The following is a 23,099-nucleotide window of genomic DNA, read 5'->3' as shown; positions in this document are numbered from 1 at the left end:
ATAGTAAAAATTTAAGCATATACAAAATACAAATTTGTTTATTTAACCAAAGAGAAAGGAAAATCGGAAAAAAAATCCCAAAATAAATATAAACATAAATAAGTAATAATATAGAAATAACATATTTTTACGAGATTAAAATTAATCATTATAAAAATGAAGAGAAAGTATTTATGTGGTCACAATCGTCCATTAACTCATGTAAATACAAACTGTGATGGAGATTTATTATTTACTACAGGAAGGGTTAGATAAAATTAATACATAGAATTCCCATTTCGCTTCCTATATATGGATATATTTTATGGGCTCACTAATATATGTTTGTTTGTTATCCTTACTATTTTATTTGTATATCCATAAACACCTTATTTTTTTTATTTTTATACAGGATAAAAAATTCATTTTGTGGAACTTAGCTGATGGAAATCAAATAGGTTAGATCATTTCACAATTATACTACTATATTTTTTGCGTATTTTTATACTCAATATATTTAGAGTTTTCATATATCCATTACATATTTTTATATTCACTTTGTTAGGCCTTTATGAATGTAGTGGAGCTGTATATAATTCGGATGTCACATTTGATAGCAAAAGGGTGGTATGCTCGTCAGCAGCAAATAAAATATATATATTTGATGTATATACTGGAGAGACTTTAAAAGTAATCGACGAATCAGGACCTGTACGTTTTGTCGAATTTAACAGAGATCCATTAAACCAAAATCGAATAATTGCTGCAATTGATAGATTAAAAGCAGATCATAAAAGATTTATAAAATTGTATGATTTAAAAAGTGATACATTAATATGGAAACAAGAACACGAAAGTCGATGTATACAAGTAAGATGGTGTTTTTTTGATAAATTAATTTTATCTGCTCATGAAAATGGTGAAATAGTAATATGGAACTCAGAAGATGGACATCAAATTCGAAAATTCCAAGCACATACAAAAGAAGTTACAAATTTATCATTTGATAAGGATAGAATGATTATGCTATCATCTTCAACTGATGGAACTGCTATTTTAAGAGATGCAGTTAATTTTGATATTATTAATGAATATAAAGCAGATCGACCTTTAAATACTTGTGATATATCTCCATTATTTCGAAGTGAAAACAATTCAAAAAACCATATCATTTTAGCTGGTGGACAAGCCGCAGAACATGTCACTACTACTGCTACTGGAGAGGGTAAGTTTCAAACTTTACTTTATGATATTATACATGCCAATGAATTGGGAAGTATTAAGGGACATTTCGGTACAGTCCATTCAATTAAATTTTTACCACATGGTGATGGCTTTGTTTCGGGAGGAGAAGACGGTTTTGCTAGAATTTACCATTTTGATCAAGACTATTTTATAGGAAAGTATGATTAATTTTTTTTTTGTATAAAATAGGATAAAATAATGGATAATTGAAAAGAGAAACAAACTAAAAACGGAACCCAAATTGGATTATATATATATATATATATATATATATATACATACATGTGTGTATATGTTGTTTCCCCATGAAAAAATTAATAGTGCATAAGCTGTCAATTATTTCAAAATAATGTAAATATATCCATCACATAAAAAGCTAGCTTTAAATAAAGCTTGTTATAACCTATAGAAAGTAGCCAAACCGAAAAAATTAAATAAAAAAAAATAGCCAAATAAACGAAAAAGCTAGCTAAATTTGTTTAAAATGAAAAAAGTATTTAAAAAAAAAAAAAATATATATATATATGGAGAAACAATATTTTATGAAAATTATAAATTTGTTTTTATATATATTATATATATTTATTTATGCTTCCACATTATATGCTTTTTTTTGAATCCTAATATTACACACACATATATGCATATATATATATGCATATATGTGTGTATATTATAAGTATTGATACAATTTTAATTTGTACATTTTTAATTATATATGTGTTTAATGTTTACGCTGTTTGCGTATAACATATGTGTATATATTACATATATACATTTTTCATTTTTAACTTTTAAAAAAAAAATATAATATTAAAAAAAATTAATTAAAGTATTTATTCCATGCTGGGCATAAATATTTTTTTGGTTATCTTGTTCAAATTTTTTATGATTTAGTAGAAAATACAAATATTACGGATTTGGTGACTTATATATATGTGGGTATTCTATTGAAAATGTGTTTCAAATTAATTATAAAAAAAAATATCAAAATAAAAAATTAATGTGTATGCACATGGATATGTTCATGTGGGCTTATAATAATTTAATTGGCTATTGAGGTTTCAAACATTCATTTACATACATCGATAGAAAATGGTCAACTGGCTGACCTTTTTTACAATTTTTGAAATACTTGGCTGGCTTTGCGTTTTTTATCTCCTTTTTCGTTACAATGTTTTTTTTATGCTTATAATCATTCAATATATAGTTTTCGCTATTTTTTATTTTTTCAATTTTATCAGAATAGTTATCTTGCAAAAAAACATTTTTTTCTAAACAATTATTTTTGTCTTTTTTTTCTTTATTAAATAATGAGAAAGCATTTTCTAAGTTAAAACGAAGTATGGCTCCTTTTATTTGATCGTTGAGATAGAAAATATAATTTGGTGCTGTTTTTTTTTTGTTCCCCGCATTTTTAATATGTAATAAATGAACATAGCGACTTAACATATTAATTATATTATATGAGCAAATATATGTTCTTACACTTATATCGTCATAAAATTTATTTAGTGTAACTATAAAATCAAGACATCGTCTGCCTGGTCGAGTTTGATTGATATTCCACAAATATAAAAATATTTTAAGGAGCTCTATATTAAAACCTTTTATATTAAAAATACAAACATTTGAATAATAGATATTATTTAACAAATTATTTATTACAATATCTTTAGAGGATGGTTGACCATTTTTTTTTTGTATTTTTTTTTTTTTTTCATTGAAATTTAATTTTTTGTTCTTTATAATATATTTATAATTATTTTTACAACTTTTTAAAAAATATATCAAAATATGATTATATAAGTCGGAATAATTAAATAGAGTGACATTTTTTATCAACAAATTTAAATGTTCAATTGATGCTGTTTTTTTGTTCGCTATTTTCAAGTTTAGCAAATAAAAGGCGTAATAATAATAAAGTCTTGATTGAACAGAATTTTTTTTATCATTGTTACTATTTAAAAAAATATTCAGTAAAAAGTCTATAATATTTTCTCCATTATTATGATCATAAATAAATGAACCAACAAAAACAAGGTAATCAGCATAATATTTGTCAATGTAATTTTTGCTTTCATGTGAATTATCCAATTTCCACTTGTTCAAATCTTCACTAACTTTATTGGATATTCCTTTAATAACACCATAATGAACAAAATTTTCTTTATTTAATATATCACATAAAAAAAATATTTCTTTGTGTGAAAATGTATTTATCATTTCAGAGCATGTTGAATATAAGGATAAAAAAAGACTCCATATCAAATTGTTGTTACTATAAAAGTCATCTTGATCATGATTTTTGCATACTTTTCTTTTTTTTCTTCCCCCTTTTAATAATTTATTTGTTAGTTTATTATTTTTATCGCTATATGTATTGGGATCAATTAAATTTTGTGCGCAATTTTGGCTTTCATATGAATTATTAATTACTGAGTTATCACGAAAACTGTTTCTTTCATCATATAAATTTTCCTCAATAAATTTTATTTTATTTATTTTATAATTATTATTTGCAACATCATTATATTCATTTTGAGCAATTTCATGAGATGAATAATCAAAATGTGTATTGTTTAATGCTATATGATCCATAAAATATGTCCTCGTTTTTTGATAATAGTAACTTGATATATTGCCATACATTATATTAGAATATAATGTATTATTAAGTTTGATCCTTTGTGCTGATATTTTGTGATCATATACATTGTACTCATAATATTTTAACATCAATTTTAATAATACCAAACTGTTTTCTGTGGATATTTTATGCACATTGTTCAAAAAAATAACTAAAAAGGGTATATCAACAAAATAAGAGAAATATATCTGACTTATTTTTAATAAACATTCTATATCATATGTGCTTAACAGTTCGGATTCTAATTCATATTGATAGAAATTTGTTTTTTCCTTCAAGAATGTTAAGTCCAATTCATTTAAACAGTTCAAATAGTATAAAATTTCTGAATATTCGTGTAATGTGATATCTAGATTATTTTTTAATAAGATATGCTTCAATTTTGTCCCTATATATATAATATCAGGAAATATATTATGATAATTATAAACATATTTAAGTATACTTAACACATTCTTTCCATTTAATTCAACATATTTATCATCCATATAAAAATTTGATGCTAACTTTTTTTTTTCTAAAAATATTTCTGAATGTTCATAATTTTTTAAAAAAATATTGCCTGTACATAATTTTTCACATTGTGTTGAGCTTTCTATAATATGGATTTTACCATTTTCTCCCTTTCCTTTTATATTTAAATCGAATATATAAAAAAGAAAATCATTCCAATATTCAGAAAATGGGTTATTCTTTATGGAAAAATAACAAAGAGATTCACATATCAAACCTATATCATTATAGGAAAAATAGTTTATATTTACAATACAATATTTAGTTAGTAATTCTATTAAATTTTTTTCTGAACATATAATTTTATCTCGATATATTTCCCTGATAGTTTTCATGTAATTATTTGTATCATTTTCTTTTTCCAAATGTGTACATTTATCATATTTTAAATTGTCACTATTTCCCTTTGATTTATTTATTAAATTTCTATATGTATTTTTGACTAAGACATGAAATATGTGAATAAAATGCCGTGGTTCTATGGATGCATTGAAATGTTGCAAATATGAGAAAAGAAAATTAAACATACATGCATTTCTTTTATTTAATGTTTTAATGGCTATAGATAACAAATATACATTTATATGATCAAATTTTTGATTATAATAAAAAAATGATGGTTGGTTATTAGTTGGAATTACATTTTTATTGTGTCCATTAATCTCATTACCATTATTTTCTTCTATATGCTTTAAATGAAATTTAAAAAGTAGATTTTGTATGCTATTCCATACATATTCATTTTTTATTTTTTTTTTTATAACTTTGTTCAGAATTTTTCCAATATCTTTTTCATTTAAATAAGCTTTTTCCTTTTTAAATAAATAACTTTTTAAAATTATGCTCTCTTTATTTGTTTGATTTTCACACGCTTTGATCAATTCTTTATGTTTTAGGTAAAAATTGTTTTTATGTTTAAACAAATTTACATTTCTTTCATTTTTTTTTAATAGATTAAAAGTTTTTAAGTTGTTTTTTGTAATGTTCATAATATATGATTCTCCATGCAAAGCAAAAATACATGGACGAAATATAAAATAATGATATTCACAATATAGAAAATATTATATAGTTATAAGCCCATCCTTTAAACTTGTAACATTTATAGAAATATTTTTTTCAATTATTTCGTATCTATAAAGCTAACCTGCTTATGAAATGTTTCAATATTATATTTTCCTATACTTATAGGTATATATATTGTATTCCCAAATTTTTAAATTGGCATTTTAATTTTATTTATAATAATAATTAATATTTATATGCATATAGATATATATTTTTAAATTATATACAAAATAATATGAGAATTATGTGGAAAGTATAATTCATTGTATGGTGTTGTTAAAATAAAAAAAATTTGAAAGTTTTATTTTTCACAAAAAAACATAAATAAAACAAAAAATAGAATGTTATGTTATAAAATATAAAATAAAATAGTGATATGTGCAAACTAGTGAACAAAATAAAAAATTTATTAAAACATGAAAATATAAAAATATAAATAATTTATATTATATAAATATGCATCCGTATGAGCACACACAAATGATTACTAAATGCATGTTTTATGTAAAACTGAAAAAATAAATTATAAGAATTAAAAAAATGACACTAATTTTCTAAACAGCTTTTCCATTTCTACGCATGCTGTGCAACATGTGAGTCGTAGCTGAAATTTGCTCCGCTAAGTATTGCACTTCTTCTGGCGTATTATAAAACATTATAGATATCCTTGATGATTCATTTATATTAAAAAAATTATTATGTAATAAAGATGCACAGTGGTGTCCTGATCTTATACAAATATTTTTGAAATCTAAAAATGTAACCAAATCAAAGGAAGTGAAATTTAGAGACCATAATGGCAATATTGCAATTTTCTTTTTATTATCTTTCCTAGTATTATGAACAAAAATTTTAAGATAATCATTGTCTTGGTTTTGAATTTCTGAATGGAAATATTTATCATCTACTTTGCTATTTCTTACTTGCATTGTTGTGCGCATTTTGTCTGGCTTAATGGGGGTATTCGGTTCAGGGATATATGGAAGCTCAACCAAATGATTCGTCAAAAAACTGCGCAAATAAAATAGAAACAGATCATATAAATACATTTCATATTTGTAAGCATTTCCTTCATCATTTATTTTTTGTAAATATTTGATTGCTTCACCCATTGCTAATATTGCTGAAATATTTTGAGTTCCGGTTTCAAAGATGTAGGGTGAAGACACAAATTTAGATCTATATTTATTTACATCGGTTATTATATTACTTCCATATAAAAATGGGTTCGTTTTAGATGTATGGGTAAGTTTTTTTTTGATATAAACAAAACCACTACCAAATGGAGCACAAAATTTATGCCCAGATGTAACTAATATGTCTGGGTCTTCATTTTTTAATTTCATTTTTTTAATATCATATTTTAAATGGGGAAAGCTTTGTGCTGCATCTATTATCACGATTATATTTGGATTTTTTTTTTTAATTTTTTTAATAATTAAATTTATATTTTGGATATTTCCTAACACATTTGAAACATGGTTAATAGAAACGATTTTAGTATTATCATTTATTTTTTCTACAAATTTTTTTATATTTATATATCCATTTTTTTTCAATGGTATATATTTTAATTTTCCTTTTTTTTTATTTCGTATATTTTCTTGCCATGGAATAATATTGGAATTGTGTTCTAAATAACTTATATATATTTCATCATTTTCATTTTTTATAATTTTATCCATTATAATATTGCATACCATATTTATTCCATATGTCGCACCACTTGTAAAAATAATCTCATCTGAACTATCACAATTTATATATTTTTGCACAATATTTCTTACATGTTCATAATTATCTGTTGCATTTCGACTTATTTTGTATATTCCTCGATGTATGTTTGAGTTATTATAATAATAAAAGTTTTTGATTTTCTGTGAAAAGAAAATGAGAGTATATATTATATAAAAATTCACATGAATATATCTTGACAAATTGTTATTTTTTTTTATATTATTATTTTTTTTTTTTTTTATAGAAAGACTTACTTCTATTACAGATTTAGGTTTATGTGTTGTGGCTGCATTGTCAAAATAAATCGGAGAATTGTTTTGTTGAAAAAATGGATAATCTGATCTTATATTTTTAAAATAATTTATTATATTATTATCAATTTCAGGTTTATCATTTTTTAGCTTTAATATATGTCCTTTATAAATTGTACGTGTGTATATATTTTTTTTTAAGGGAGAAATATAATAAGAATAATAACTAGTTATTTTTACAAATAACAATAAAAGTATACATATAGACTCATTATTCATATTCCCACAAATTTGTGTGAGTATGTGAACTGATAAATTCAAAAATAGTTATTTCAACAAATATATGATTAATATATATATATAATACATACATGCATGTATTTATAAATGCATTTTTACTAATATGCACAGAATGAGCATTATTGTATGGCAAAAAAATTATGCATTTTCGGTATTATTCAATTCATATATATTTTTTTTTATTTAAATAAGATTGATATATAACTATATAGAAAAAAAACATGAATGCAAAAAGGTACATTGGTTGATGACAAATAATTATACTAGTTAATACTATACTATAAGGAAGGTAAAAAAATATAAATAAAATAATAGCCCAAATTATGAAAAACATAAAAATTAATTTAAAAAATATTTCAACACCCTATTCTGAGCATTCTCCATATTTTGCTTATTATTTTTTTTAAATACATATATGCATTTTTTACGTCCTGTTTTTATATATTTCTTTCTCCAAATCGTCACAAAATTTTTTTGTTCTGCTTAAACAAAACTCCATATTCTTGAAAAAGGCAAAATCCCAAAATATTTTTATTTTATTGTTTTTTTTTCGAATTAATTTTTTGAAATTTTTATCGGCCATTTCATCAAAATGGAATACAATGTGTGGCTCGCTTATGACCTATAATAGTCAAAAAAAAAAAAAAAAAAAAAAAAAAAAAAAAATGTAAACAAAATGAATGAAAAATAGACTAATTCTCTAATTCTTACAATTTCTGATTTTCTCTAAAATGCTAAGTTGATTTATTTTAATTATTTAATAAAGGAAAAGCAGTAGGCTTAATTTTAGGTAACATATTGGGACATATTTTTTTACTTTTTTTTTTTACCAAATCTGGGGTTTCTTTAATCTTTAACACATTTTTAAGAAATGAAAAAATTTGAAGTTTTAATTTTTCATTATCTTGTTCTGAAGCCGTAAAGCGAAGTCTTTAAAAAAAAAAAAAAAAAAAAAAAGAGAAAAATGGTTAAGCCTCAAATATACGATTCTAGAATAAGTATGCTAAAACAAGTAGTAGTTATTACACATCAAAATATTTATAGACACTATAGATATAATTGAAATAGCCTTTTTCATTTCATACCTGGTTTCCAATTTTTGATGTAAGTTTTCTATACATGTTTGATTTTGTGTGAATTGTGGAAATATATTATTATCATATGACAACGAAATTAATTTGTTTTCTGAACTTTTTTTAAATAAAAGTAACGATTCCTATGGATAGGAAAAATAAGAAAATATTGATTTTTTTTTTTTGAAATAAAAAAATGAGAGAAAAAATAAATTTATAATACAAAAAATATTTATGCACATTAATTTTATATACTCGATTTATTTACGCCTATAAATTTACCAAGGTGTGCGAAAAGGGGAGCACATTATTTTTGTAACAAACATTTGTTATTATAAGGTTTTTTGAAGAAAATCTGAATAAATATTTTATCATAATATTTTTGTTCTTAATTTTTATATTTTTTTTTTTTAATAAATTTCTCAATTCAAAAGGATTAAGACAAAAAATTATTTCGCTACATTTTATTGATTCCCGTCCAATATTAATCTGAAATATTGTATATAGATGATAAAAAAAAATATATATATGTAATTGCATATTCCGAGCTAGGGTATTAAAAATATAAAGTACCTTAATTCTTTTCCCTTTTTGTTCAATTTTAAAATTTCTTGTATTTTCAATCCATTGCATATTGTCACATTGGTCTAGGTACTCTCTAAGTTTGCTATAAAAAAAAAAAAAAAATACAAAATTTGGTAGTGATAAATATTTTGTATGAGTTATTTTTTTGTCTCAAATTTTCATACTTTGTTAAGGACACATTTCCATCTTTAAATCTAAATATTATTTTATTTTTTAAAGAACCATTTGAATTTTTACTAGGTTTATTATTTTTGTGATTATTATTAGAAGAAATAATCGCTTTTAAAATCGATTTATTTTTATGTACAGATTTCACAAAATCAGGGAAGTAGGAACTATAACAAAAAAATAAATCCAAATAATTACGAAATAGCCCAACTCATAAACGATAAAACATATATCTTTACACATATGTAGATATTAATATACTTCCATTTATTTTTATGGGTCGTAGTTTATTTATTTTTTTCCTACTTCATTAAAATATGTTCTGAAGAATAGCCAAAGTAGTAATACAAATATGGGGTTATCAAATTTTCACACAATTTTTTGTCGACATTTTTTAAAAGAAATGTGCTTAATCGTTCATTCTACACGGATGGCATAAAAAGGTAAACAGACAAAATAAAAGAAAGTATAAAATAAAAGATATTACAAAATAAAAGAAAGTACAAAATAAAAGATATTACAAAATAACTATCTGTAAAAATCGAGGGAATGCGCATTTAGGCAATTTAATGATTACGAAAATATGCAGATCAAAATAAAATAATCTCAATTATTTCACCTTTTTTAGTTTACCTTTTCTACGTTTATAGAGCTACGAAAAAAATAGTCTTTTAGAATAAAGAAAAATATTCTAAATAAATATTTATTAATTTTATAAAATTTCCCATTTTCACTTAAGTAGGAAATATTGTTGGAATACTTGTTTCTTTCGATAACTGTAGTGGAAAAGACAAAAAAAAAATAGCTAGCTCAATATATACATTTTCGAAAGGATAGCTGCACACATTATTATATGAACTTATAATATTGACATAAATATATTCATTTGAATTATTATATAAAATATTACTTTGTGGTTCCATATTTAAATCCTTTATGAGTGAAAAAAACAAATCAAATTTATTATTTAAAGTAAAGGAGTAATACATACCCCCTTCGATTATATTCGATTTATAATAACGAGTATTTATTAACCTGCATTTTTTTTTAATTGCTAATAATTTTATATTAACCTTCCTTTTTTGTAAGTAGTAACTTAAACATAGGGAGTCAGTGCCCCCACCTACCAAACTGTACAAATAAGATAAATTAATGTATATATAGAAATGAATAACGATAATAATATAGGCATATATTCAAATGCAAAATCAAGCTTGTTATATCTCGTATTTTTTATTATTGTTTGTTCATTTTTAACCATATATTTCTAGTGGCGCCCAAGATCCTACTCATAATAAAAGTGAATTATTTAAAAATTAAAAGCCCATACATTATGAAAAATAATAAATGAAAAAAAGGAGAAAACAAATTATACACACAAATACACATGCAAAAAAAAAAATTTTTTTTCGTTGCATAAAATATATGCTATAATATATATCCAACGCAATACAAATAATAGAATAAACGATGATAATGTTTTTCTTATTTTTTAGTTGAATATATTAGGAAATTCTGCTTATACCGTATAGGTATTTAACGGAATAAAAATATTTTAAAATTTAAGTTTTTAAAAGGAAGTAAAAAAAAAATTAAAATAAATAAAACAATAAAATTGTCACAGGAATAATGGAACAATAATAATAATAATTTAATCATGATAATAATGAAAAAAAAAAATATTCATGTCAAAATTCAAGGTCTCCTTGTAAACTTCGAAAAAACATTTCTTTTCCATCCACCTATAAAAAATAGTTTTTACAATTTTTATGTCACTATTTATGAAAAATTAAGTTAAACATAAAAAATATATATTTAATAAAATTAACAAATATAAATAAAAAAAACAAACCTTCATTAATCCACCTTTAAGTTTAATTTTCCAGTTGTTGTTAGCATTTCTTCTCCCACATGGCTTTGATATCTATATTGGTAAACAAAGGAAATAATATACATATAGTATATCAGTTTAAAACGTGTGTGCAAATAAATATGTATATATAATATGTCTGTTAATAAAATTTATACGCATAGATATGCTTGGATTTATATAGATAGCTCTTTATACCTTTTCTGATATTGCAACAATAACATTATTTGTTGGAGGGTCTACATCACTTAGATCACTTATAGAAACATCATCTAAATCGTTCAATTCTTCTAATAAAAATAAAATAAAAGTAAACAATAAATAAAAATATAAATGAAATAAGTTCGTTTATGTGTAAAATTACCATGATTTTCATCATCAACGTGTTCAGAAAAATCAGCAATTTGTTTTTCTTCCACTTCAGCATCTTCAAATTCATCGTCGTCAAAATCGTTATCTGGCATTAGGAATGTGTGGAAATAGTAAAATAAAAATGTCGAAAAAATTATATGAAATAAAAATAGGAATCTGATAATGCTTATATGCAAATTTACTTTTATAAGTAAAAGACGATTTTTGTTATACAATGTAAAATTTAAAACTTACTGTTTTGATTTTTATTTTTGTCCTCAATATTTTCATTTGTATTTTCCATAGAATTGTTCATATTTTTTAATTTTTGCTCATAAATTTTTAACCATCGTATTTTAATAGCTTCAAGAATTCGAGCATTGTAAAATTTACTACATTTTTTTATGGTACTATCAATAATTCTTTTGTTAACCTCTTCTAAATATTGATCTTTTAATAAAGACATTATTCACAAGTATAAAATTGTTAGTGTTTTTTTTTTATCACAAAAAAATTTACATAAAATAATATGTTATTTTGGCTGTTTCCCTTTCGCGTATTTCAATGATTTTATTTTTGAAAACAAAAATTTGAATTCAAAACTTTTAATTTGTTCATTTTTTTTTCTACTTTCTTAATTTTAATTTAATTTAATTTAATTTATTTTTCTAAAAATGCACAGCATGCATGATAGCAATCGAAATTAGGTCCTTTGCACCCATCCAAAGAATTCCCATAATATTTCTTTGTGTTTTTAAATTAATAAGTAAAAATTCAAAATTAAAAAAAAATTACGAACGTGTCAATAATTTTATGTTATTAGATAATTTATATATTATATTTATCATAAGAAGTCAAAACAATTTAAAAATAAACTTAAAGTTTTCTCCATAAAAAGCCTCGAATAAACCCCTTTATAGTACCCAGTGTATTTACACATTTGTACAGATATATGCATACAACATATTTTCTATACATTATTTTAATATTCTTAAAAAAGTGAAATAAAGAAGAGCTTACTAAAATATTGTTTGTTTTAGCGATTAGAAAAAAAAAATGCATTTTTGCAAAATTAATGAAAGTATACACATATATGCATACTATAATGCATCCATGCATATATATAGCACCACAGCATGCAAACAATTATATATATGCATAAGTATGACTATGCATATATAAATGTTATATTTGGTGTGTGTGTATTTAAATATATATTAAAATGACATAGTTAAAAAAAAAAAAATGTAAAAGTCATAAAAAGGAAAAAAATTAGAATATTAGTTGATATGGAAGTAATATATTAATGAAATCCTCTTTACTTATTTCTCTGTCAAAGCGTTTATACATATGCACAATTTTTATTACAAACATTTTAAAAGGGACATGTGTGCAATTTTTTCAAATTGGCTAGCCGTGTGTATAGCTCCTTAAAAGTTCAATCTAAGAAAATATGTCATCATAATTTGTATTGTCAACAACACTTGTAAGGAATGAATAAGTAATTGTGTCACAAATAAAATTATTATTGCTGCTGTTTCTTAGTAGTTGGAACATTTGTCTGTTGATAATTTCGTTCCTGCGTGGAAAAGCAAAAAAAAGGGAAAAAATGAAAAAAATGAACGAAATGAACAAAATGAACAAAATGTAAAGTTGTGCGTCATACTGGAGTAGATCCTTTGAGATGGAGAGTAGAGAGGACTTCGATTGCAAAGTACAATTTGTGTTTTTTAAGAAAAGCATGTAATTGTAATCCAAGAAGCAAACATCTTTATTGTCAATATTAACAAAAGTACATTTTTTAAAACTATTGCATTTATCTTGGCTATTAGAATAATTATGACATTCTATTTTATCCTCATTGTTCATCTTTATATCATCAAAAATTTTTTGTGATAATTCTTCTTCAGTCATATTCAATATACTTTCATCAATACTATCAGATATATTTTCATTTTTATTTTCAGAATTTTCGTTATAATCCATTTTATGTTCGTTAATTCCTCTTTCACTATCTGTATAAACACTATTAACATATCCATCCCCATTATTATCATTATCATATAAATTAAAATTATTTAATATATCTTTATTTTCAAAAAATTCATTAATATCATTATTTTCTACTTTATTATTGTTTTGGGGTATATGCATTTTTATTTCTTGATCCCCATTTCTAAGATTTATATTTTGTTCATCCATAAAGTTATTGTTATCTTGTACTACTTCTTCTAATACATATACATTCGTTCCATCTGTTAAAATTATTTTTTGTTTATCTTGATTGCCATCAATTTCTCGGGAATAGATAGCATCTACATCTCCTTTTCCGTTAGGGTTTGTCTTATCAAGTATAGAATCAAGATTAGCAAATAATTCTTCATTATTCTGATTATCTATATCATTATTTTGTTCAGATTGATTCATATTATCAATAATTTCTTTATTCGAGTTATCATTTTGATGTAAAACGATTTCCCTTTCATTGCTTTTATTTTTAGATTCAATTTCTTTTGCTTTCATAACTTTTTCACAAAAAAATGGAGAACAACTTTCTTCAAATTCTATTTGGAATTCAGTATTTTCTTCATTATTAGACTTAATATTATCCAAGAAATTTAAAGTATTATCATTTACTACTGTAATAATAAAATTACTATATAAGTCAGATAAAATTTGTTTATTTATGAATTCTTTATTATCTTCAATAAATTTATCAGATCCAAATATGTTTTCATTTTCATTTGCATTTTTTTTTAAAAAATCGTCATTTCCATTATTTTTTAAAAATGATTTTAAGGATTCTTGAAATTGATTGTCTTCTAAAATTTTTTTTTTATCAGAAGCTATTTTAGGTTTAAAACTTTCGTCAAATTTTAAATCATTTCCATATAACTGTATTGCATTTGTATTTTTCAAGAAATAAAAAATGACAATAGCAATTGTGTTTCCCCAAAGAATTTTCATTTTGTATTTTCTAGGAGCTTAATAAAGTGGGGATATAAATAATGTAATATATATTGTGTGTATACAATGTTATAATATATTACTTGCAATGTTATATACAATTATATTCAAGATATTGCACATATATAAATATATTAGGTCATATGCATAACGCAAAAGTGTATGTATATTTACATCGCCAAATAATAGCGTTTTTCTTTTAAAAGGGGAGAATAGAAAAATCGACCATATATACAATATTTAAAACCTAAACATACAATATTGTCATTTTATTATTTTGGGGTTATATATATATACATAATTATATTTGTGCGATATATATAATTAATGAAAAATAAGTATTAAAACATTTAGCATATTAAAGGAGTAAAGAAAAATTATGAGAGAAAAAAAAATATATATTTTATGTTAAACAGTATTTGCCAATACAATTGTTAATTTAATAAATATATTATAATAAAATAATAATGAAATAAAACCCAAAATGTGCACAAGGAATTTACAATTTACATTATCATTTGGATATTCTTAGTATAAGAGTTAATTTTTCCATTTATTTATATATATGCTGAAAAATATTAATAAGGTTATTATTTTGCTTCCATTTTTTTAATATATTTTCGTTAATTTTTTTTAGAGGTGCGCCAATTTATATACTATTCATGTATATTAATTCATAAAAGCAGTATATTAGTTTAAATTCACATATCTGCATATATAGTTATGCAATTTTTGATTTGCCGGAGTTTCAATATTTGGGGCCTTTAATTAGTGCATTTAGAATATACGAAAATTAATATGTATATATAATAAGCATATGGTAAATTATGTTTATATTTTTTATAACCATATGGCTTGTTTTATCAAATGTGGATAATCCTTATAAGTAAATGAGAAAAATGCTTTTCGATACAGTTAAAATTAAAGGGCAAATAAAAAATAAATAAAAATACACAAATTTTAATGGGAAAAATCATATAAAAAATGAGAATAAACAATGTTGTATAAAAAGGCAAAGTAAATAAAATATATGCATATATAATTTATTTTATTTTTTAAAATAATGTACATAATTCTGCTTTTTATTCTTTCCCTTGAATTTTACTTTCATTTTGCCAACAAAAATTCAAAGCCCATTTATTCACACAGAAGATACATGATTTCACATACACTTTTTTGCTAAAATATAATATTTATACATACATACATACACAACTTACATGTTTTTTATAATACAAGTTTAAATTAAAATATTTAAATTGTGACATTATGAAATACTTTTTCTTCTTTACTTTATTTTTTATTTTCGTTTCGATATATTTACTGCATTAAAGGATTATTTTTTTTTTCACATTTTTTATGAACATCTAAAAGTATTATATTGTATATTATTAAATTAAAAAAAAAAATCAACCATTTCCATTTTAGTAATTACATATTTCCTTTATGATATTATTCTTAAATACTGTTATAAAAAATATCGAATACTCTACTTTTTTCACAGCATATTTAAAGGTTCATTTTAATATTACACAGTTATGCCTTATCACAAATATGTGTACATATTCTGACAAACGTTTTATTATTTTACTATATTATTTTATTTATATTTTGTTTAAGTAAATAATCAATTTATAGATATTAATTATATATAGGAGATGGTATAATAAATAAAAATATGCATTTTTTATAAATCTTGAAATATATTATTCACGTTATATATTTATAACAATGAAATGTATAGTTAGGTATAATATTAAAAAATATATGTATTTGGTAAAACTGTTATTGTGTTTTAAAAAAAGAAATATCAGAAAAATCACACAATATATTTATGTACAAATAACAAATGAAATTAATTAAAACAATGAAAAACAAATATATTTTTAGTTAATTTATAAATGTGTTTATTATTTTGTATGTTTGCCCATTTTTAGATTTACAATTTTTCTTTAAAGCATCTAGGATTTTATACCCTCGAATATTATAATAATGATATCAATTTTCCACTTCTACATGCACATATTCCTGTATATATCGGCCTAGAGGTGGGACATTTGTTCTCTGTTTTGTAATGTTAACATCAAATACATCACAATTGTTTTCACAAGTATATATATTTATAGTCATAAATTTGAGATTTTTTTGAGATTCTTGATTGTCTAAATTGTTATTTTTTATTTTTAAATAGTTAATTATTGTGGATAAAACTTGAAATTCAAAAACTTTTCTTTTTTTACAAATATAACAATTTGGTACATTTTCAAAAGTAATAGATTTTTTTTTATCATCATATTCTCTGGAATATATATTATTTTTATTTTTATTTTGAAAATCATTTGTTGCATATAAAGGATTACCCTTGTAAGAATATCTAATAATTTGTTTAGGAAATCGAGATATTTTTTTAATATAATTTAAAAATACATTATCTATTTGTCTATTTTTAAATACTTCTTTTTGTATGTCCTCCATGGCTTTCATTTCAGTTATGTCAACTTCATCATCATTATCTACTTTTTCTATTTGATCCTTTTCATTATATTCTTCACTTTCGTCAGAATAGCTATCAGATCCTATACTACTACTTTCGCAATCATATTCATCATTTATATGTATTTTATTTTCTAAAATTATTATATGTTTTTTCATTTCACATTGTTTATGAAATTTATTGTTTTTTTTTTCTGAATTATTTTTTTTATCTTTACATGGTATACCACATCTATTACAGCATAAAAGGTATTCTACATTTTTGTCAAAAATTTCTTTATTTATATTATTCACTTTGTTTATATTACTAAATGTACTTTTTTCAATTAATTTTCCATCCTTATTTTTAACAATTTCAGTTTTATTCAAAGTTGTAGTTAGATGTAGAGGTGTATTTGCTAAATCATCAGGACATATAGTGCTACATATATCAGTAAATATAGTAGTTGAATTGTTTAAATCTTCAGAAGCAGTTACTAAATTTGTGGAATATAATTCTCTGTATTTTGTGACATCTACATCTGAGTCGTTATCAGTAGAATCATTTTCTGTAGTTGTAAATTCGTTGGCTTCATTTTCAAAATTACTTAATTCATTAAATTTATTTTGGATTTGTCCATTTTTTATCATTTCTATATTATCCTGATCAGATTCACTAGAATTACTATCATTTTCATTTGGATTGGTATTCAAATTGTTATTTAAATAAAAATTGTAAAACGGATTATTTCGGGGCAATTGGGTTCTAAAACATTTAACTTGGTCACCACATTTAAAACATACAAATAAATATAAACATCTATGAAAACAATGTCCTATATTATCAATGGGTGCATATATTTGTAACAAAAATGATAATAACTTATTACAAATTATGCATTTAAAGTTATCTTCTTCTGGTAAATTTATTATATCGAGCCAGTATGGTTTGCCACCTATTTTTGATACAAATTTTTTTTCTATCCCTTTTTTATTATTCAATTCATTAAATCTCTTTCCTTTTTTAACGTATCCAAGCAGAACATTCTTCATTATATAAACAAGGATAAACGATTTTTATTTAGTTAAATAAAAATAAATAAAAAAAAGATAGATATATACAAGATCAAAGAATAGGAATTATAAACATACAACACTAAGAAAAAAGAAATGCAAAAAAATTAGAATCGAAAATTGGAAGTTGTATGCAAGTATTTATTTCTTCAATATGTTCATAGAAAATATATTTTTTATAAATCATCTATATTATTAGAACCAAGTTTAAAATAAAAATGTATATATCTCGAATCAGGCAAACTATAACTGGCTCCAAATGGATTTATTAAATTTTGTCAAAAATAAAAAAAATTGTATAAGCATATGCCATTTTAACTGTTGCTATTGTATTATATTTTTTGTTTTCATTTTATTTTATATTTTTATTTTTTTAAATTATATGCAAAAATGGAGAATAAAAATGAATTATTTAAAATCTATGCGAATAATAAAAGAAAAAAATTAAAAACAATAAAACAGCTACAACTATATATTCATGGATTTTTTCCGATTTATATGATCCAACTTGTTTTTTGTAAAATAAAAAAATAGGATAAAGCGTGCCGCCCTAAATTTAACGTTGTTTTTTTTTTCAGAAAAAAATGATCGATACTATTTTAGCAAAATACAGAAATTATACATAAAAAATAATGAAAAAATATGTATTAAAAAACAAAGAAAAAAGATGTATTAAAAAAATAAAGAAAAAAGATGTATTAAAAAAATAAAGAAAAAAGATGTATTAAAAAAATAAAGAAAAAAGATGTATTAAAAAAATAAAGAAAAAAGATGTATTAAAAAAATTATATTTATATATTAAAATTTTTTTTTTAAAACTATTTGTATATATTTGATAAATAGGATTTTTTTATATGCGTACAAAATCATCAATGGGGATAAACATGCTTGAAAATATCAGCTAATTGTTTTATAAGGTATAAATATATAAATAAATAAATATTTTAGCCATTTGTTGAAAAAATTCAGAAAATATTTCTTCTTGAAGTGGCTATTAAAACAAAAAAACACGAACACGAGTTGGAGATCAAAAAATAAAATAACCCGAAAAACAAGAACTAAGCAATAAACGAATAAATGAGAAAATAACAACACTTTCATCTTTCATATAAGTTATTTCCTTAACCATCCAATTCAAACGCAGCGGAAGTGGAGGAAAACAGTCATTGGACCCTATACATATATAATATTGGAAATAGAAACGTAATTCAAATATGAATGATGTAAAGACAAAGAGACAACGGGTTCTAAACCATCTACAACACAACATCTATAAAAATGCGGAGCTGTATAGTACTGAGTTTTATGAGCAGTTTGATAAATTCCTTTTTAATTATAGCATGCTTTTATTAAACGCGTCGAAAAAAAACGAATTATTATGCAGTCAGTTAAGCTTTTTATGTCATACAAGCCACTTTTTTAGCAAAAAAAAAAATGAAAAAAATTTGAAAAAAGTAGATGCAGAAAAGGGTCTAATCAATCAAAAAGGAATCAATAGTGAACATGAAGAAAAATATATAAAGGAGGTAAATATAAATGAACCTGAAATAGCAGAAACTGATATTGGGAATTATTCTGATATAAGCATAGACTTTGGAAGTAGTAGCAGCAGTATTGGAGATAAGGATGAAGATAAATTAGAAAACCAAGAAAGTCGTAATTGCAATGCAGATGCAAATACCGATTCGTCTGCTAGATGTAACCCTTTACAGAATCAGGATAATATAATAAATTTATCAAACGAAGGAAAAAATAATTGTGATATAAACGAAGAGGAAATAGTTTTTCAAACAAATATAATAGAAAATAAAAAAAAAGAAATATTAAGTAAATTAAATGAGCAAACCGAAGAAGTTATTACATTAATAAATCAACGTGAAGAACATAATAAAAACCCATTGTTATTATATAGTGAATTAAACGAATACATAAATTTTTTAATGATTAAAAATAAAGAAGATATAAATTATGTTGAAGAATTATATTTTTTATGTTGCCAATTAGTTATTCATTATAAAAACAATTTATATCCAAGTATATTACTAAGTATAGTCAAAACATTTAAACAAATAAAAAAATATATAAATTATGTAAAATATATTCAAATATTAATATATATGAGTGATATCCCAATTCATAGAATAAAAGGATATATATATAAATGTGTTAGTAACATGATTATATATATAAATAAAAAAACAAAAGATGAAAAATTAAAAAATTATGTTTTAGATTTATTACATGAAGCTTTTGCTGAAAATAGTCAAAGAAAAATTATAAAAAAAAAATATTCATCTAATATAAATAATTTTGTATATTTTAAAAATATCAAAATAAATGAATCTATGAATAATTTTGCATGTAGTATACTTATCGAAATGATAAAAAAAAATATTTATACTCAAAAAAAAAAAAATATAAATATAATATCGGAAGGAATATTTTACAAAAATATAAAAATAGTAAAATGTGTTGCATATGCATTATTAGGAAAATATGATATTAAAGAATTTTCAATAAAAATAAATAAAGATATAGAAAATAAAAATAAAAATATTGATGAATTAAAATCTATAAGTAATCAAACACATCAAAAAATGACAAAAGCAAAAATAAAAAGGTTGCATCTAAAAAAAGAGAAAATTATGGATGAACTTTCTAATAATAAAAATTTATCGGATGATGAAACAGATGTATATGCATCTAATTATGTTAACTACTTATTTATAGATTCATTATTTGATCCATATTCATTTGCATCTAAAATATTTAATATTATATATACAAAATATAGATCAAATAATAATAATAATATTAAAATATTACTTTTAAATATTTTGTGTCGAATCTATCAACGATATAAAATCATAGAAGAAAATTTTTTTCTGTATTTTGAAAATACGATTTATCATTTAAAAAATAAAAATACATTGTCAAAATATTTATCGATTTTTATTCAATCATTACATGATGATATACCAGTACAATATGTACAAAGAATTGTCTATGTTTTAATCAAAAAGTTTTTGCTTTTAAATTTATCAGAAGAATTTGTTTATTTAATTATTAATTCAATAATTGAAATCATTATTAAATGCCCAAATTGTTTAAATGATGAAATATTTGAATCTGTCTTAATATTTAAAGATTACAAAAATAAAAATATTTCCATACTTATTCGGCGATTTATTAACGTTGCAAAAAACACAAACCCTCATGTTATGTCTAAAAAATTATGGGATAAAAAAACAGCTATGTTGGTTCAGCGTGAAAAGCTTTTGCCAACTTTGTCTTCAACTCGACACGACCAATCACTCTTACAGTATTCATACTTGCTCGATCGAGCCTCAAGGAGGAAACGTGGTCGTGATAATGAAGTAGATGCAGAGGAAGAGGTAGATGCAGAGGAAGAGGTAGATGCAGAGGAAGAGGTAGATGCAGAGGAAGAGGTAGATGCAGAGGAAGAGGTAGATGCAGAGGAAGAGGTAGATGCAGAGGAAGAGGTAGATGCAGAGGAAGAGGTAGATGCAGAGGAAGAGGTAGATGCAGAGGAAGAGGTAGATGCAGAGGAAGAGGTAGATGCAGAGGAAGAGGTAGATGCAGAGGAAGAGGTAGATGCAGAGGAAGAGGTAGATGCAGAGGAAGAGGTAGATGCAGAGGAAGAGGTAGATGCAGAGGAAGAGGTAGATGCAGAGGAAGAGGTAGATGCAGAGGAAGAAGTAGATGTAAAGGAAGAAGCTGAAGGAGGGGCAAAAAAGGGAGAGATAAATGTGAACCGAAAAAAAGCAAGGAGAGAGAAGAAGATAAAAAATGAGTTGATGATACAAAAAAAAAATGAAGAAATATTAAGTGAAAAAATATTGACAGACGACGATTTTAAAAAATTAAAAAAAATGAAAGAATATATTGAAAATAATAAAAATATCGTTTTGTCCGAATTAGCAGAAATATGTAATGATGAATATGATGATGATACAGAGAGTGACAGCGAAAAGGAAAAAATAATAACAGAAGATCAATTATTATATAAAAAAAAATTAAAAAAAAAAGAAATTATTAAAATTAAAAATACAAATAATGGAGAATCTCGATTTAAAACCAACAAAGAAAAGGAAAAAAAAAAATCAGTTATGATGCTTATGCAAAAATTAAAAAAAAAAAAAAGTGCAATAACACAATATGGGAAACTTAAAAAAAAATTAAAAGGAAAACTAGCTTCTAGAGCAAAAAAACGACAAATCATAAACAAACGGATTGCTAAGAAATTAAGTAGGCGCAAAAGATAATGTTATAAAAAAAATATAAAAAAAAGGAAGGAGAAAGAAGAAGAATATTCATAACAATGAATAGAAAATAAAATATCAATTTCAATGATTCTAATTTTATGGCCAATAAAACGAATATTTCAAAACGAGTTTTAAACCCGTGAATAAAATAGATAGTCAGCTAAAAAATGTCTTACATATTATCATTGTTTTTTTATTTTTTATTTTTTATTTTTATTTTATTTTTTTATTTTATTTATTTTTTATTTTATTTAATTGTATTTATGTTTTTTCGTGTTTTAATATTTTTTGAATATTGATAAATTGTGTCTAACTCAGGAATCTTTAATCCCCCTCAAAATTTTTAATTATTTTTTTTTTTCTCTGTAAAATAAGAAAAAAAAAACAAAAAAAAGAAAAAAAAGATAAAAAATGAATATCAATGATTCAAATAAATGCTGAAAGAATTACAAAACAGCAATTTATTTTATTTGAATTAAGGAACTTCATATTCCCATTTAAGGTTTAAAC

General features: G+C 22.8%; 8 protein-coding genes across 8 annotated transcripts; 2 read left to right on the top strand and 6 right to left on the bottom strand.

The window, feature by feature from the left end:
• Window positions 1-156: 156 nt before the first annotated feature.
• On the top strand, window positions 157-1,392 carry PBANKA_0614500 (eukaryotic translation initiation factor 3 subunit I, putative; the record flags this gene model as incomplete). Its single annotated transcript, XM_034563783.1, has 3 exons — window positions 157-246; window positions 392-437; window positions 545-1,392. The coding sequence occupies 3 exons, from the start codon at window positions 157-159 to the stop codon at window positions 1,390-1,392; spliced, it is 984 nt and encodes a 327-aa protein (XP_034420645.1).
• Window positions 1,393-2,277: 885 nt separating this feature from the next.
• On the bottom strand, window positions 2,278-5,376 carry PBANKA_0614400 (conserved Plasmodium protein, unknown function; the record flags this gene model as incomplete). The annotated part of the gene is made up of 1 exon (XM_034563782.1): window positions 2,278-5,376. One exon carries the CDS (start codon window positions 5,374-5,376, stop codon window positions 2,278-2,280), a length of 3,099 nt encoding a protein of 1,032 aa, XP_034420644.1.
• A 633-nt stretch (window positions 5,377-6,009) lies between these two features.
• PBANKA_0614300 (cysteine desulfurase) lies at window positions 6,010-7,722 on the bottom strand (the record flags this gene model as incomplete). The annotated part of the gene is made up of 2 exons (XM_034563781.1): window positions 6,010-7,332; window positions 7,447-7,722. The coding sequence occupies 2 exons, from the start codon at window positions 7,720-7,722 to the stop codon at window positions 6,010-6,012; spliced, it is 1,599 nt and encodes a 532-aa protein (XP_034420643.1).
• Window positions 7,723-8,167: 445 nt separating this feature from the next.
• Window positions 8,168-10,862, bottom strand: PBANKA_0614200 (conserved Plasmodium protein, unknown function; the record flags this gene model as incomplete). The annotated part of the gene is made up of 10 exons (XM_034563780.1): window positions 8,168-8,365; window positions 8,574-8,673; window positions 8,829-8,959; window positions 9,099-9,305; window positions 9,390-9,483; window positions 9,566-9,736; window positions 9,876-9,991; window positions 10,203-10,345; window positions 10,480-10,700; window positions 10,828-10,862. 10 exons carry the CDS (start codon window positions 10,860-10,862, stop codon window positions 8,168-8,170), a joined length of 1,416 nt encoding a protein of 471 aa, XP_034420642.1.
• A 395-nt stretch (window positions 10,863-11,257) lies between these two features.
• PBANKA_0614100 (transcription initiation factor IIA subunit 1, putative) lies at window positions 11,258-12,256 on the bottom strand (the record flags this gene model as incomplete). The annotated part of the gene is made up of 5 exons (XM_034563779.1): window positions 11,258-11,311; window positions 11,422-11,493; window positions 11,638-11,729; window positions 11,804-11,896; window positions 12,046-12,256. 5 exons carry the CDS (start codon window positions 12,254-12,256, stop codon window positions 11,258-11,260), a joined length of 522 nt encoding a protein of 173 aa, XP_034420641.1.
• Window positions 12,257-13,233: 977 nt separating this feature from the next.
• PBANKA_0614000 (conserved protein, unknown function) lies at window positions 13,234-14,757 on the bottom strand (the record flags this gene model as incomplete). Its single annotated transcript, XM_034563778.1, has 2 exons — window positions 13,234-13,369; window positions 13,457-14,757. The coding sequence occupies 2 exons, from the start codon at window positions 14,755-14,757 to the stop codon at window positions 13,234-13,236; spliced, it is 1,437 nt and encodes a 478-aa protein (XP_034420640.1).
• A 1,998-nt stretch (window positions 14,758-16,755) lies between these two features.
• PBANKA_0613900 (PDCD2 domain-containing protein, putative) lies at window positions 16,756-18,282 on the bottom strand (the record flags this gene model as incomplete). Its single annotated transcript, XM_034563777.1, has 1 exon — window positions 16,756-18,282. One exon carries the CDS (start codon window positions 18,280-18,282, stop codon window positions 16,756-16,758), a length of 1,527 nt encoding a protein of 508 aa, XP_034420639.1.
• Window positions 18,283-19,517: 1,235 nt separating this feature from the next.
• PBANKA_0613800 (protein SDA1, putative) lies at window positions 19,518-22,589 on the top strand (the record flags this gene model as incomplete). Its single annotated transcript, XM_034563776.1, has 1 exon — window positions 19,518-22,589. One exon carries the CDS (start codon window positions 19,518-19,520, stop codon window positions 22,587-22,589), a length of 3,072 nt encoding a protein of 1,023 aa, XP_034420638.1.
• Window positions 22,590-23,099: the final 510 nt, after the last annotated feature.

Source organism: Plasmodium berghei (assembly GCF_900002375.2).
Source record: "Plasmodium berghei ANKA genome assembly, chromosome: 6".
In the NCBI taxonomy this organism is placed as follows: domain Eukaryota; phylum Apicomplexa; class Aconoidasida; order Haemosporida; family Plasmodiidae; genus Plasmodium; species Plasmodium berghei.
Note: the sequence above shows the minus strand (reverse complement) of the source record. Positions and strands in the feature narration are given on the sequence as shown.